Source organism: Heteronotia binoei, chromosome 3, assembly GCF_032191835.1.
Source record: "Heteronotia binoei isolate CCM8104 ecotype False Entrance Well chromosome 3, APGP_CSIRO_Hbin_v1, whole genome shotgun sequence".
In the NCBI taxonomy this organism is placed as follows: domain Eukaryota; kingdom Metazoa; phylum Chordata; class Lepidosauria; order Squamata; family Gekkonidae; genus Heteronotia; species Heteronotia binoei.
Genome location: NC_083225.1, coordinates 157082524 through 157098387, shown reverse-complemented (window position 1 = coordinate 157098387; position 15864 = coordinate 157082524). Strand labels below are relative to the sequence as shown.

General features: G+C 38.8%; 1 protein-coding gene across 8 annotated transcripts in view; it reads left to right on the top strand.

Moving 5' to 3' along the window:
* The window catches only part of NBEA (neurobeachin), a 581951-nt gene that overhangs the window by 203416 nt on the left and 362671 nt on the right, over positions 1–15864 (top strand). For all 8 annotated transcript variants that reach the window (XM_060234688.1, XM_060234693.1, XM_060234692.1 and 5 more), the window contains one exon: positions 3040–3101. In XM_060234688.1, the coding sequence (XP_060090671.1) occupies positions 3040–3101 (62 nt within the window). The remainder of the gene's footprint in view (positions 1–3039; positions 3102–15864) is intronic.

Below are 15864 nucleotides of genomic sequence, written 5' to 3'. Positions count from 1 at the left end.
GAGAAGCTGATCAATTATTGCAATTGTCCCTTTAAATGAGATTTTTACATCCACCTCTTATTTCATTAATTAACTGTCTCAATGTAAATCTGATAGAGTAGAATGCTATCAGTTTCCTACAACTTGTTCTTTCTCACAGTACAATAAGATGGGGTTGTTAGCAAAGTGGACATAAAAGAGTGTTTATTCATTACTTGTAATAAATATACATATTATTGTATAGGAGCATTTTTGTCTCCCGTGGTTCTTTGTTCATGCCTATTTGAATTATTCTACAAAGTGTTTAAAAATTAGAGTCATATGCCATGATTTTGTTAAAATAATTGTTTTAATTTTCAGAAAAGTATACATGGCTTGTTTTATCCCATCCTTCTGATTATATTAAGTTCAGTTGGTCATCATGCTTAAAGTTCACAATTCACTTGCCTCTTTATACATAGCTCACACTAAGCAAACTACACATTTATTTATCCACATCTGGGACTTTAATATAATAGAGATCCTTTTTCTCGATGGAAACTTGCAGTTCTGAAATAGTTAACCTGTGTTGGCTCAGCTTTAAGATATTATTCTATTAAATTATGTATGTTTAACAGAGAAGTCACTTTAATTTAAAATACTTGTAATATCTCCTTGATTATCGGAAAGGTACAGGGCAAGCAACTTTCCTGTCTGCTATAACTGGAAAGGCTGCATTCACTTGAGGTAGAAATTGAATGTCGTTTTTTTCTACCAAGTCACAAATGACTTATGGTGGCCCCATAGGGTTTTAAAGGCAAGAGACTTTCAGAGGTGGTTTGCCATTGATAGATAGATAGATAAATTTATTGTCATTGTTCTCAAGAAAATGAGAGCAATGAAATGAGGTGCTCTTCCGCAAACATACCAACACATCAACACCCACAAAAGGACATATACATAGACCATTTAAATGCATCTAAAAACACATAACCATTCATAACCCTGCATTTAACTTAACCACGGCACTTGGATAGAAGCTGCCCTTGAATCTATTTGTCTTTGCCTTCAACACTCTATATCGCCTACCTGACGGTAAAATCTCAAATAGCGAGTGGCCCGGATGTGAAGGGTCCCTTAAGATCATTTGTATCTTCCTTCTACATCCCTTATCATACAGATCCACCAATGAGGGGAGAGAACATCCACAAATCTTCTGTGCTCTCACCATCATTCTTTGGCGCACCCTTCTCTCTGCTTCCATGCAGCTCCCAAACCACACGCAGAGGCAATAAGATAAAATGCTCTCAATGGAACTACGATAAAAGGCAACCAGCAGACTCCCTGACAGTTGTTGTGATCTTAAGAGTCTTAAATAGTATAGTCGTTGCTGAGCCTTTGTCTACCTCACTGAGGGAAAATATTTAGGGGTCTCTAATTTTGTGGTTGATCAAAAAAGCTTGATGCTTTATCTCTACTGGGGTAATACATTTGTCATAATGAAAGCTTGGAATTTGCTATGTCATGTATGCAAGAATGCTTAAACCTCACTGATTGGCTGTCACATGGAGTATCGAAACAATTGCATTTTAGTAGAAACCTGAAGAGATACAGATGCATAATCCAAGCCATTCTACTTACCATCTAAAAGCGCCCTGTTTGTACCTCTCCCACAAAATTAGAGCATGAAGTATATCCCAGATATATTTCTACTAGCTCTAAAGCTGAAATTGGATACACATATAGCCCAAGACATCTTGATTAATATAAAAATTATTTTCCTTATGTTGGCAACAGCTCTTGAGCATAATACAAGGCATATAGAGAACAGAATGTTAGACTGTGTGAGTTCTATTGCTCTTCACATACTACAATCAGCCACAGAGGAATTTTCAGTATAAGTCAGGAATGTGTATCTGAGGGAAAGGTACATGTTGATGCATTGTTCCTCAGAATGGTGGATATGAATATTTCCCAGTCTCATTATGTTGTTGTCATGCTATCTGAATCATAGTACACACATAGTTTTGGACTTCTTGATAACTGGTATCCCCATCCTCCATAATAAGTAGGCATGGATCTTCAAATTAATGCTTTCATTTTTTGTAAAAAGCTGAAATTTGGTATCCGTCTAGTTCAAGACTTCCTGATTATTAATATGGTGCATTGTTACACCTAATAATCAAAACACAAGATATGAAGTTGTCATCATAGTAAGAAATCCAACATTCCAAAAGAAAGCTAGTGAACCATACCTGGGAACGATATTACACTGTGGAAGATGTGTTGCCTGGTTTTGAATCATTCTTGGTGGATTTTCAGTGGCAGCCATGAACAATGGATCTGTGCTTGCAGAATGCAAGCTATATTTACCATACCCTTCCATTGTTCTCAACCCTATAGTTTAGCAGAAAGCTATTTAAACTGCATATTCCTTTTGACAGCATTGTCCAAAAACATGTTAAACATATTGAACATATCCTGTTTCTCAGTGAAAGTAATGTGTGATTGAGAAAAATGGAGCCCTAGGCTGGAATTCTGCAGTTGCTTACTTGGTATGCACCCCAGTGCACTTTATTGCATTGCATGTCATTATATAATTATAAAGAAGAAGAAGGATATAATTATGCAATTATAATATCTGTACTGTGTTTCATTATAAAAATTACAAATGTGTACTGGGATCTTGTTTTATCATTCTCTCGTACATTTTTGTACCTCCTTTTTCTGATTTTAAACACAATTTTGCTAAAGATTGTTAACTAGAATCTGTAATATAACCCTTATAGGACTAAAAATGCTAAGCCTTGAAAATTTGAATCCATTATAAATAGTTCTGTGTTTTGAAAAGATCCTGCTTTATTGTGGCTGATTTTGAGGTACATGTCAATGCATTGTTCCTCAGAATGGTGGATATGAATGTTTCCCAGAACAATTATGCAGTTCTCATGCTAGCTGAATCATAGTACACACACAGCTTTGGACTCCTTGATAAAATGAATTAACAGAATTAATGTCTAATAGAATGTTAATAGAATGAATGTTTAATAAAATTAATATTTGTTTTTCTTTTTGTATCAGGTCTAGTTTGCATGAAATCAAGCACTTCAGTAGTTGAACTTGTTATGCTGCTTTGTTCACAGGTAAGATATATCCTAGGTTTAGCAATAATGCATTTTTCATTTGTTCATCTTGTTATTAATCTCTGTGTTAGTAATACTCTATGTTAAATAAAAATATTGATCTGGCAGATTGAAATTCAAAGAAACATACCAACATTTGTAGAATAGAGATGATTTCGTATGCTGTTCTTGGGGTATAGAGATATAAAGCTGTGAGTCCGCTCGCGAAGAGGGCGGGATAGAAATGAAAGGTAATAATAATAATAATAGCCTATGCCATTTACAATGATTAGAATTTTAATAAAACAGAATTATTAACTGGATAAGCTATTTAACCATCTTGAATTCAGCCTTTTAAAAATCTTGTTAATAGGCTGTTAATTATTCTGCTTCTTCTAGTATGTTTCTTCCTTCCCCTCACTCACGCCTGTGAAAACACAATACTTTGCAAGCCAGTTAGGGTTGCTGTGACATCTGACAATTTATGAGATTCATAACTTGACTTTAATGTGAGGTAAAATTGGCTGCTGCATCCTGAGTGAGCAACCCAGAAAAGGCAGCAAAGGATGTTTAGTTAAAGGTGATAAATGTATATTGTAGAGTGAGTATAAAATGCACAGAATAAGGGGACTTCAAGATCAGAAATCTGGATGTGAGACACTGTTATCGTAAATCAATAATCTAAATTTTGTAAAATATTTAAGGATAAAACATTTTGTGCTCTTTTTAATCTATTAAGCATATTTAGTTCTGCAAATATTAATCGAATATGTTTTTCTATTACCCTTTTTGTAAATGAAGATATATTCCTCAGAACAATTTTGACATAAAAAGTAGTGTTTCTTGTCAATATGAAGTATTGCTTTTAATTGCATAAAGGTAAAAGGTAAAGGTAGTCCCTTGTGCAATATTTTGTCTCAATTTCTCTGAACTCTGGTTTTCCTTTTCTTTTGTAATAGTTTGTAGGCACAAACTAGTTTAAACAGTTCACAGTTCAAAGTCAGTATTAATTACAGGTAGTTTGGGGTATTTTCTTGACTTACCTGCTGTTTGCTGGTCTGCAGGCTGCATTTCTTCAATTTGGATCCCACAAGGAAATAATTAAGTGTTTTTTGTTGTTGTTACGCAGAGTAGTTATTGGCAAGGGAAAGCCTAAAGAAAACATGTCCTTGGGAAGAATCCTTATTATGAGGCTGAGCTATAAAAACTCCTGGAGACAGCTTGAAAAACTTGTTACCTAATGGTTAAGTCTCGGGTTCAAGAGGAATTCTAAAGCATCTATTAAAGCTGCTGCATTTTTCCTAGGGCAAGAGGAACTTCTAAATGCTTTCTACTGTGCCCTTTGCTTTAACTGCAGTCCACAAGGATAAAGTGGAATGCAGCATTAGGGTCTAGTGTGTTTTGATGGCCTCATCATCTAATCATAGGTTTAACATTACTCATTTGCTGGCTCCAGGAATTCCTGCCATTAAGGGCTCTAGAGATGTAACTGGCCTCAAATATTGATTGAGGGAGAAGAGTGAGAAATTTAAGCTCCTCTGCTTTTTCCCCCTTTTAGATATCAGAGTGAAGCTATGCAACAAACATAGCTACATTATGTTCATGTTATATTTTAGAAAGGTAAAGTTAGTGGATTGATAACTAATTCACTTTCCCTTTTACTGCCCCCTCCCAAATGTGAAAACAGATGTTTTGTTTGTAAGTTGACAAAAATAACATTGACTTTCTCAACCCACCCCCATCCCCGGCTTTCAACCTTTTAGTTTCTGGATTTAACACTTTAAACACTCCAAATTTGATACTTCAGAAGACTCTCATGGGTTTTCTCTTCTAATTACCTTTGCCATTTCAGAAATGTAACATAGTAAAAAAGGAAAAGGCATACCACCATATTCCATTTACCAGAAGAATCAGAAATATGTGTTTTTGTTTTTACCAAGTTTACTGTCTACTTTAGTAGTCTAGACAGTAAACTTGGTAAAAACAAAAAACACATATTTCTGATGTTATCATGTCAATGTTATTATACTGTCTACTTTAGTAGTCTAAGGCGGCCCTGTGGTGCAGAGTGGTAAAGCAGCAATACTGCAGTACTGTGGTCTGAACTCTCTGCTCACGACCTGAGTTCAATTCCAGCAGAAGCTGGATTCAGGTAGCCGGTCCAAGGTTGACTCAGCCTTCCATCCTTCCGAGGTCGATAAAATGAGGACCCAGCTTGCTGGGGGGAAAGTGTAAAAGACTGGGGAAGGCAATGGCAAACCACCCCGTAAAAAGTCTGCCGTGAAAACATTGTGAAAGCAACGTCACCCCAGAGTCGGAAACGACTGGTGCTTGCACAGGGGACCTTTACTTTTTCTTAATAGTCTAATGCCTATTGAATGCATTATTGTTAATTACTGATGTGTTGATTAATATGTTGTTATTTTATTTGAATTACAACCTTTCCTGAAGGGTGAAACATAATAATTTACCTTTTTAAAAATAAAATCCAAGTGCCATAAAATGCAAAAATACTACAACAAATATATAAAATATACTAACTATAGATGCCAGGATATCATCTCCAGAAACTCCTCAGTAGTGATCCCGAATTCCTGCCCACTAACAGCCAAATCCTAAATGCTTCCTTGGCTTCAAAATACATCAGTCCCAATACTTTACAACCCACCATCACATCTCTTTCTCCTTTACATAGAGAGTACATGGCTGTCCCCTCATCAATCTATCATACTCCTGCAGTATCCAGTATACTTCATGTTAATTGCCTCAGGCTGAGATTTCTGCTATATGCCATGTGCCTTGTAAAAGCTAACATTTACAAGCTTTAAAACAACAAAATATCTCCCCAAGAACATTCTCAAAGTGTCTTTCCAAACCACTGGCACACTTTGGTAGAAGTTTATAAGCAGCCTCTGTTGTAATATCTTACTTTTAAAAATTGGATTGTGTTCTTTTCTGTGATTTCATTGATGTTCTTAATTGTGTTTTTATTTTGTGTATTCACTAGGGAATACGCAATCAGATATTGCTAACCTGATAAGATGTCCAGTATTTCAGGGATATGATTGTAAATATCTAATACTTCTCTTGTCTTCCCAAGATGTTTCTGGATTTTACCAATAGCAGAATTGGGAATCCTGTTGAGGCAGGAGCAACTAGGGAGGAGGGAGCACTCCCCAGCAGAACACCTGCCCCTTATTTATCAAATTTATATCCCTTTCCCTCTCTCCCAAATGGGACTCGGGGTGCTAACAGCATGTAAAATGCACCAATCAAAACAATACAAAGATATAATGTTTAAAATATAAAATAGTTAAAATCTATCCCTTATCAAGCAGAGTAGGATGTGTGGATGGTGAAGACACAGCTGAAGTATACCAGCTGTCTGGTTGATCACAATCACCTAAAGGCTGCCTGAAAAAGTGTAGCCTTGAATGCCCTGTGAAATCTAGGGAGGTCTCACAAGGCATGCACCTATTAGGGCAGTTGGTTCTACCGGACGGGGCCATTACTGAGAAGGCCCTCCCTCTTGTTCACACAAGGTGAGCAGTTTGTGGATCAATAGATGCTGATATGAAGATCAGAGATGATCATGCCAGGAGGCAGTTCTGAAGGTTTGAGGGTCCCAAGCCATTTAAGGCTTTAAAGATAAGTATCAACACTTTGAATTGGCATTGGAAAGTAATTGGGAGCCAGTGCAGCTGCCATAGGATAGGTATTATATGCACTGACCAGGACACTCCTGTCAGCAATCTGGCAGCTGCATTCTGGACCTTTTGCAGCTTCCAAAGCATCTTCAATGGTAGCCCTGCATAGAGCATGTTGCAATAGTCTGGTTTTGAGGTGATTGTTGAGTCCTCCAACAAAGTCCTCTGGAGATAGGGAGCTAGTTGGTGGCTACCTGCCATCTTCGTCACGGATGACACATATTTGTCTGTGAAGAGCAAAAACAGACTCCATCAAGCTTCAGCCAACTCTCACCTAGGCCTAGTCATTCCACAACTGCCTCCAGGCAGGAGGCCAAGACTGGAATTCTGGCTACCATTTGCTCCTTAAATAAGAGCTAGAGCTGAGCGTCATCTACATATTGATGGCATCCCACTCCAAACCTGACAATCTCTGCCAGAGCGCATATCGATATTAAATACCACTGGTGAGAGAATCAATCCCTGCAGAATTCCACAGGTTAGGGCCTACAGTGATGACCTCTCTCTGCCCATGATTATCCTTGGGCCAACCCTAGAGGAATGAGGAGAACCAGCTCAAGGCCATACCCCTTGCACCTAGGGATTCTAGGCAGTTGACCAGGACCAAATAATCTACTGTGTGAAAGGCAGCAGACATATCCACGAGCATCAGTGGCACCATTCTATCTGCATCAAGGTGTAAACAGAGATCATCTCAATCTTAAACCCCTACTGGAGACCAGATTGGAAGGCATCCATGGCAGATGTCTCATCCAGGAATTCCTGGAGCTGTTCAGCCACTGCTAACTCAATCACCTTTTCCAGAAATAGAAGATTAGATATTGGGTAGTAATTGGCTAGGTCTCTCTCATCTAACAATGATTTTTTCAGGAGGACTATCTCCACAGTCTCCTTGAGGGAGCTAGGAAAAGCTCCCTGGGAGAGTGAGAGATTTATAATGTCTCCCAGCTACCAGCAAGGGCAGGGATCCAAGAAGCAGGTAGTAGGCTGCACAGCTGATAGGACCCTATCAACATCCACCTGGGAGAATGGATTGGAGGAGTCCCAAAATGGACCTGATTGCACATCCTGAGATTCCTACTGACTCCAAATTTGGCAGTCAAGTCTTGGCAAAGGTGGGAGACTTTATCTGAAAGGAATGTCACAAATATGCTACAGTTAATAAACAATTTTTCATCTGCTTTTGGAGCCACTGAAGGGTGATCAGTTGCCTAATAACTCTAAACAACTGAATTGAACATGACGCAGCAGATGCAATGGAGGCAAAAATGTAAGAACTCTTTGCTGCCTTCACTGCCACTTCATAGTCCTTAAAGTAGATTCTATAAAATTCTCTTGTTGCTTCATCACACGTTTGTTGCCAGCACCATTCCAAATGTCTAAGCCCCCCTTTTACCATTCTTAGTTCATCCATATACCAGTAAGTCAAGACAGTGCCTGGGGCAACTTGGTCAGTGGCCTCCTGAAGGCCCAGATTCCAGACGTCAAGAGAGCGGCTGGCAGAGCAAGACAAATCCCACAGAGCATTCTGGAATCCAGTTGGATCTGTGAGTCTCTGTGGGCGAGCATAAGGTATCATTTCACAAGGTAATGATCATTCCTCCGTCTTGCCTCCGTCTTCACTGTGGAAGATGAGAAGTGTTTGCCTGCTCCGGAACCACTTCTATTGGAAGGGGTGTTGAAAGACCTGAGCCAGATTGAGGTGACAAGAGAGGAGGTCCTACAACTGATAGACGAATTAAAAACTAATAAGTCACCAGGTCCGGATGGCATACATCCAAGAGTTCTGAAAGAACTCAAAGTTGAACTTGTGGATCTTCTGACAAAAATATGTAATCTTTCATTGACATCTGCCTCCATTCTTGAGGACTGGAAGGTAGCAAATGTCACCCCCATCTTTAAAAAGGGTTCCAGAGGAGATCCAGGTAACTACAGGCCAGTCAGTCTGACTTCAATACCGGGAAAGTTGGTAGAAACCATTATCAAGGACAGAATGAGTAGGCACATTGTTGAACACGAGTTATTGAGGAAGACTCAGCATGGGTTCTGTAAGGGAAGTTCTTTCCTCACTAACCTGTTACATTTCTTTAAGGAGGTGAACAAACATGTAGACAAAGGAGACATGATAGATATTGTTTACCTTGATTTCCAGAAAGCTTTTGATAAAGTTCCTCATCAAAGGCTCCTTAGTAAGCTCGTGAGTCATGGAGTAAAAGGACAGGTCCTCTTGTGGATCAAAAACTGGCTAATTAATAGGAAGCAGAGCGTGAGTATAAATGCGCAGTCTTCGCAGTGGAGGACGGAAAGCAGTGGAGTGCTGCAGGGCTCAGTACTGGGTCCCATGCTCTTTAACTTGTTCATAAATGATTTGGAGTTGGGAGTAAGCAGTGAAGTGGCCAAGTTTGCGGATGACACTAAATTGTTCAGGGTGGTAAGAACAAGAGAGGATTGTGAGGAACTCCAAAGGGATCTGTTGAGGCTGGGTGAGTGGGCGTCAACGTGGCAGATGTGGTTCAATGTGGCCAAGTGCAAAGTAATGCACATTGGGGCCAAGAATCCCAGCTACAAATACAAGTTATGGGGTGTGAACTGGCAGAGACTGACCAAGAGAGAGATCTTGGGGTCGTGGTAGATAACTCACTGAAAATGTTAAGACAGTGTACGATTGCAATAAAAAAGGCCAATGCCATGCTGGGAATTATTAGGAAGGGAATTGAAAACAAATCAGCCAGTATCATAATGCCCCTGTATAAATCGATGGTGCGGTCTCATTTGGAATACTGTGTGCAGTTCTGGTCACCGCACCTCAAAAAGGATATTATAGCACTGGGAAAAGTGCAGAAAAGGGCAACTAGAATGATTACAGGTTTGGTACACTTTCCCTATGAAGAAAGGTTAAAACACTTGGGGCTCTTTAGCTTGGAGAAACGTCGACTGCGGAGTGACATGATAGAGGTTTACAAGATAATGCATGGGATGGAGAAGGTAGAGAAAGAAGTACTTTTCTCCCTTTCTCACAATACAAGAACTCGTGGGCATTTGATGAAATTGCTGAGCAGTCGGGTTAGAATGGATGAGAGGAGGTACTTCTTCATCCAAAGGGTGATTAACGTGTGGAATTCACTGCCTCAGGAGGTGGCGGCGGCTACAAGCATAGCCAGCTTCAAGAGGGGGTTAGATGAAAATATGGAGCAGAGGTCCATCAGTGGCTATTAGCCACAGTGTGTGTGTGTGTGTGTGTATATATATATATATATATATAATTTTGGCCACTGTGTGATACAGAGTGTTGGACTGGATGGGCCATTGGCCTGATCCAACATGGCTTCTCTCATGTTCTTATTCCATGGCACAAATTCACAATGAACCACTCAATTCCTGCATAAAAGATCTGATCCAGCTTGTGGCCTGCTCTTTGTGTGTGGGGTCAATACAACCTGGAATGATGCCATGGAAGTAATAAAGTCTAAGGAGGCAGTAGGCAAGGCAGCATCAGCGTGGACATTGAAGTTTCCCAAAACAAATAAAGCAAGGCTCACTCTGCCACCACCTCAGCAAGCCTCAGCAAAGTGAGCTGGTAAGCTAGGCAGACAGTAAACCAGCAGGATTCCCACCTTCTACCTGGCACCTCTCACCAGACCTGCCATTCAAAGGAGAATCTCTGATGAGAATTGCCACCCCACCCCCATCTTCCTGTTCGCAGTTGCGGAAGGACTGAGCATCCTGGAAGAGTCAGCTGAGTGAGAGCCAGCACTTCATCCTTGTACTTTAAAGGACCATTATTTTCAATGGGGAGGCCAGATCTACCAAGTATAAAATTATGTATTTATTTTATTTATTAGATTTGTATCCCACCCACCCCCCACCCAACAAGGCAGGCTCAGGGCGGCTAACAGGCCAATAGCACTATAAAAATATAAGACATTATAAAACAATAAAAACATAAAAGGTGCCATAATGTTAATGCAATACAATGGAACCCTATTGTTTATTAACTGGTTTTTATATGTTTAAATTTTTTTAATTGTTAAATTTAAAGTTTTACCTATTTATGTTAATGTATGGAATGTTGTTAGCCGCCCTGAGCCGCCTAGGCGGGGAGGGCGGGATACAAATAAAATCTATTATTATTATTATTATTATTATTATTATTATTATTCAGTAAATAACTGGCCAGTCTCTAAGATCATCTTTATTAAGCCAAATAAATAAATAAAATATTTGAAGCTTGCATCCAGTGATCTAGGCGCTGTTAAGTGCAGGTTCTTGTTTCAACTACTACATCCACCTCCAAGTTCAGCAACTGAATACAAGATGAAATAATTCAGTCTTGCAGGCCCTGCAGAACTGAGAAGGTTCCCGCAGGGCTTTGATATCTTCTGGGAGCTCATTCCACCAATAGGGTGCTGCCACTAAGAAAGCCCTGGCCCTAGTTGTTTTCAGTCTGGTTTCCTTCAGCCCAGGGATCGAGAGGAGATTTTGAATCCCTGAACACAGTACTCTCTGGGGAACATATGAGAAAAGGTGGTCCCAAAGGTAAGCAAGTCCCAGGCCATATAATGTTCCTTTAAAGTTAAAAGGGCAAATGTAACACTGACCAGCTGGGGGAGGGAGAAGGGTCTAAATAATGGGAAGTAGATCTGGCATTCAGAAGTCATGCATTTGCCCATAATTTCCTATTGGCAATATACTTGGCCTTCAGATGGTGGGCAAGGTCTGTTGATGTCACTTCTGGTTCCAGTTTACAGGCTAAAGCATCACCTATTCTTCCCACCTTATTCTACTTGTATGATTCAAGTAGTGCTTGAATTATAGCCTAGGTAAATTGGGAGAGATACCAATTTCCCCTCCTGCTGCAGACATGTGCTTTTTCCCTCTCCCCATCCTTGGAGCAGTATTTTGTGGATTATTTTGGGCTACAATTGGAAGAGGAGAATTCTGGAAGTCCCATTATGCTAAAGGAAATTCTTTATACAAGTGCAGATTTACTGCAGGGTCCAGGTACAAGAGTACTACTAATAGGAGAGCAAGAAAGTTGATTCATTTGAAATGTGTTGTTAGAGGAGAGTTTTGTGGATACCATAGGCTGCCAAAAAGACAAATAACCGAGTTCTAGATCAAATCAAGCTGGAATTCTCCCTAGAAGTTAAAATGAGGCTATAGAATCAGTCAATGAAACCATAGCCCTCGGTTTGTAAGTCCTAAGTAATGCTGTTAATGATGGGACATTTTTGAGGACATTCTTTATATAAGGGTCACCCTAAGTTGGAAGCGATTTGGCAGCACTTCAATTACACACACAATCACACTCACACGCACACATAGAGAGTATGAGTGGATATGGTAAAAACTACAAAAATACACATAGCTTTGAATCAAATCAGGGTATATGTGGGCAAACACAGCTGATATTTTTTCTAAAATATCCTGGTGTCCATTATTACCTTGTCTGTTATAATATCCATTTCCAATACATGTTGGAAGTTTTCATCTTGCATTTTGTGATACAGGAGTTAAGCATTACTTGAAATATGACCAGTTTGATTGACTATCTCAAAATTAATTACATTTTCTAGTTATATAAATTTGAAGTGTGTATCTTCAAAAAGATAGATGATTTGAGAAAGCTTTTGAAAAGATTTTGTTTGCATAATCCAGAGTAACAGTAGACGCTGAAAAAGGAAAGGGAAATGCAAAGTTTGTTTTCCTTTCATTTGCTACAGCAAATTAGATGCTTTTATGCTCTTTATGTTGGAAATTCCATGTTAACGACTACAGATTATCAAGGATGTCAGAATTTTTTTCTTATCCGAGCTCCTGAATAAACTTAACATTGCCAGCGGCTCATGTCCAAGGTATGGTCTAAATTTACATGAAATATCACATTACAAATGTCTGAAGGTACATGTCATGGATAATTCAGTTCATATGGGCAGGTTTTTAGACTCTGAAGGATATGCAATCAAGTCTGTACCCCCAGAGGAATTTTGTCTTTTTAAAAAAATGTTTCAAGCTTTATGGGAACTCCTATAGGGATTCTGCAGTATTAAGCATTGAGAAATGGCTGTTGTTTCTTTGCATTATGGTTGGTATTGTCCCTTTTTAAGTTTTCCATTGTTTGTGATAACATTGCACATTTTACAGATATTAATTTGAGACAAAAATTAGATTGATTTTTATATTTATGTGGCTCCAGCACATTTTAATAGAAAACTGATATGTAATGTCATGCTCAATGCATTTGAATGAAGTTAATGTTTAGGGGTGGGGATGGGGAGGTACTTGAGTGGGATTAAGACATTGTTTTTGATGAGATCTGTCCTTTATTAACTATTCTTTGTTCCTGAGATTCCACTTTATAAGGCAAATTTCTCAAATAAACCATGAAACATTTCTTAAGTTTGATTTTCTCTTTTAGTATACTTTTTTCTTTGATACAGAGCAGATTTGATTTTCAGCAATATTTCCTTTCTTTTATTTAAGAACTACAATAGTTTCTAACTATTTCCAGATTGTTATGAAGTTTTCTTTTTAGAATATTGATATATTCAGAAACTGAATTATGTTGTCCTGTGTGACTCTTCACCTTTATATAATATATAAAGCCTTTTAATTCAATTTCATTTTGTTGTACCCTATCTGCTGTCAGTTATATTTTTGTTTTTCGTACATTCAAAATAAGGCTCTCAATCTAAATATACATATTTAATATGTGATGTCAGTGAATTGGTTTCTTGAAATTCCAAAGCACACATGATAGCTATCAAGCTTAAATATTTTCACTCCTTCCTCCCCGCCCCAGAACTTTTGACTTATTCTGTTGATTAACCAAAGGAGATTTCCACATTATGGTAACAGAATCCTGAGATATTTTAATGAAGTCTTTTGAATAAAGGGCTATTTCTGAAAGGGGATAGCCCATCCATATCACCTTTCCTTAAGAACAGACTTACTTTCAGACATTAAACAGTGAATGGCTGAGATCATCCTAGAGGCGTTGCTTTGAGACTGATGAAAACAGATTGGTCTTGTAACTAGAAAAAAATTATTTCTTTATAATTAACAGATAACAGTCCCAATTAGACTTTCATAGGGAGGAGAACATAACTGAACTCCTTTTACATATAAGTTGTTAATATATTGTCCTCAGATGATGTTATATGTACTGGAAGGAAGCACACAGCAAAGACAAATTATGTTTTGAATGATAACACTTTTTAAAAATGCTTAAACAATGTAAGTATCATTCATTCAGTAGGCTTATATTCTGCCCTTTCCCAAAAATAGGTTTAGGGCGGATCACAACATAAACTGACAACAATAAAAACCTACAATTCAGAACTAAAAACAACGCATTAAAATTGAACAAAATAAGAACAATAGAACAATAAATAAAGTGCACCACAGGCAGGAAAAGCACATTTCATATAAATAGTCTTCGTGATCAATGAAAAGTGAACATAAATATTACATCATGAAAAAACCCTCTCAAATTGTTCATATCCAGACCTGGGATCAATAATGTGTAGTCTTCCTACTGGTGTCTAAACTCAAGAAAGTTGGTAATGTTTCATTACATAATCCCAAGTAGCTAAGGGCACTTCAATAACGCAAGCAAGAGAATTTTGTGAACATTGTACACAATTCACCAAATGACTATAGTCCAACCAATGAGGCAGGAGTTTATGGGGATTTAGGTGGAAGAGCTTCTGAATCCCTAAGTCAAATTTCAAGAATATTCTTACACAAAGGGGGGCATTGCTTAGGAGAATGGGAGAACGATACGTACAGCTTGAATCCTGGAGATTTATAAAGTCTATGATACCTCAAATACAGATTTTAATTATTTGAAGAGGTAAAATATCCTCCTAGCCTAAGGATTTAGCACCTAGCCAGCAAGTAGTGATCTATGCACTTCCACATGTTTGGGTACCTATGTCAGCTCAGCAGAGCATTGTGGCATGATAACCCAGGGAATATTTTAAATGTCTGGTTCCCTGTTGTGCATGCAGCCAACCTTCCCAGTATGCTAATACACAATCTTTTTCCACAGTAAGACAGTGTATGTGAGATAATGTATTGTTGGAATTCTCTGTCTGGTGCAGTGATGCTCTGTATTCTTGGTGCTTGGGGTGGGGGGAGCAACAGTGAGAGGGCTTCTAGTGTCCTAGTCCCACTGATGGACCTCCTGATGGCACCTGTTTTTTTTAGCCACTGTGTGACACAGAGTGTTGGACTGGATGGGCCATTGGCCTGATCCAACATAGCTTGTCTTATGTTTTTATGTTCTTAGAAAACAGAAATCAAGATTCACCTTAACTTTTAACTTCTTTTTAAAATCTGTATTTTGGAGTTTGGTTTAATTTTTATAGTAGTAATGAAAAACCTACTACACATGGTTTAGTGGCAGGACAATCGTGTGGATAGTCCCAAATTTAATCTCTAGCATTTCTATGGAAGAACTGCTGTGGTATAGTGGTAAGAGCACTGGTATTCAGTCTGTAGCTTGCAGAGAGCCACATTACTGTCAGCCAAAACACCCATATTACTATATGTCCTGTGTGCCACCCTAACATATATAAGACTGTGATATGACTTTTAATATCAAGTACATAACTATAACTTCTTAAATTACTTTTTAATTCTGTACAAGTTGGATTGTTTCTCCCCACCACTGCTGAATCTTGGGTATCCAGAGAGAAAAGAAGGGCTCTTCTCCTCCTCACTCAGTATGAGGCACAGCATCTCAGGCAAGTGAGATTGCCAAGGCACCCAGAGGAGAAATAGGGGAGTAAAACCACCACCACCTCACTGTGGCCACCTTGCTCTTTTCCTGGGTGGCTGACATGGAGGTGATTTCCTTTTCCCTACAGCCTGCTTATTCTTCTGTGGGCAGCTGTGTGATGGGCTGGAGGCTGTCTTAAACTGAAAGAAAAAGCAGCCATTCATCTGTTTCATCCCTGAGTATATGTAAGTACTGCTCCAGCATCCAATCACCTTTCAGTGAGGGGATGGAATGTTGGAGGAAGCACAGCAGTTATTAGTTAAGGTCTGTCTCAAGGAGAGTGCAGTGATAG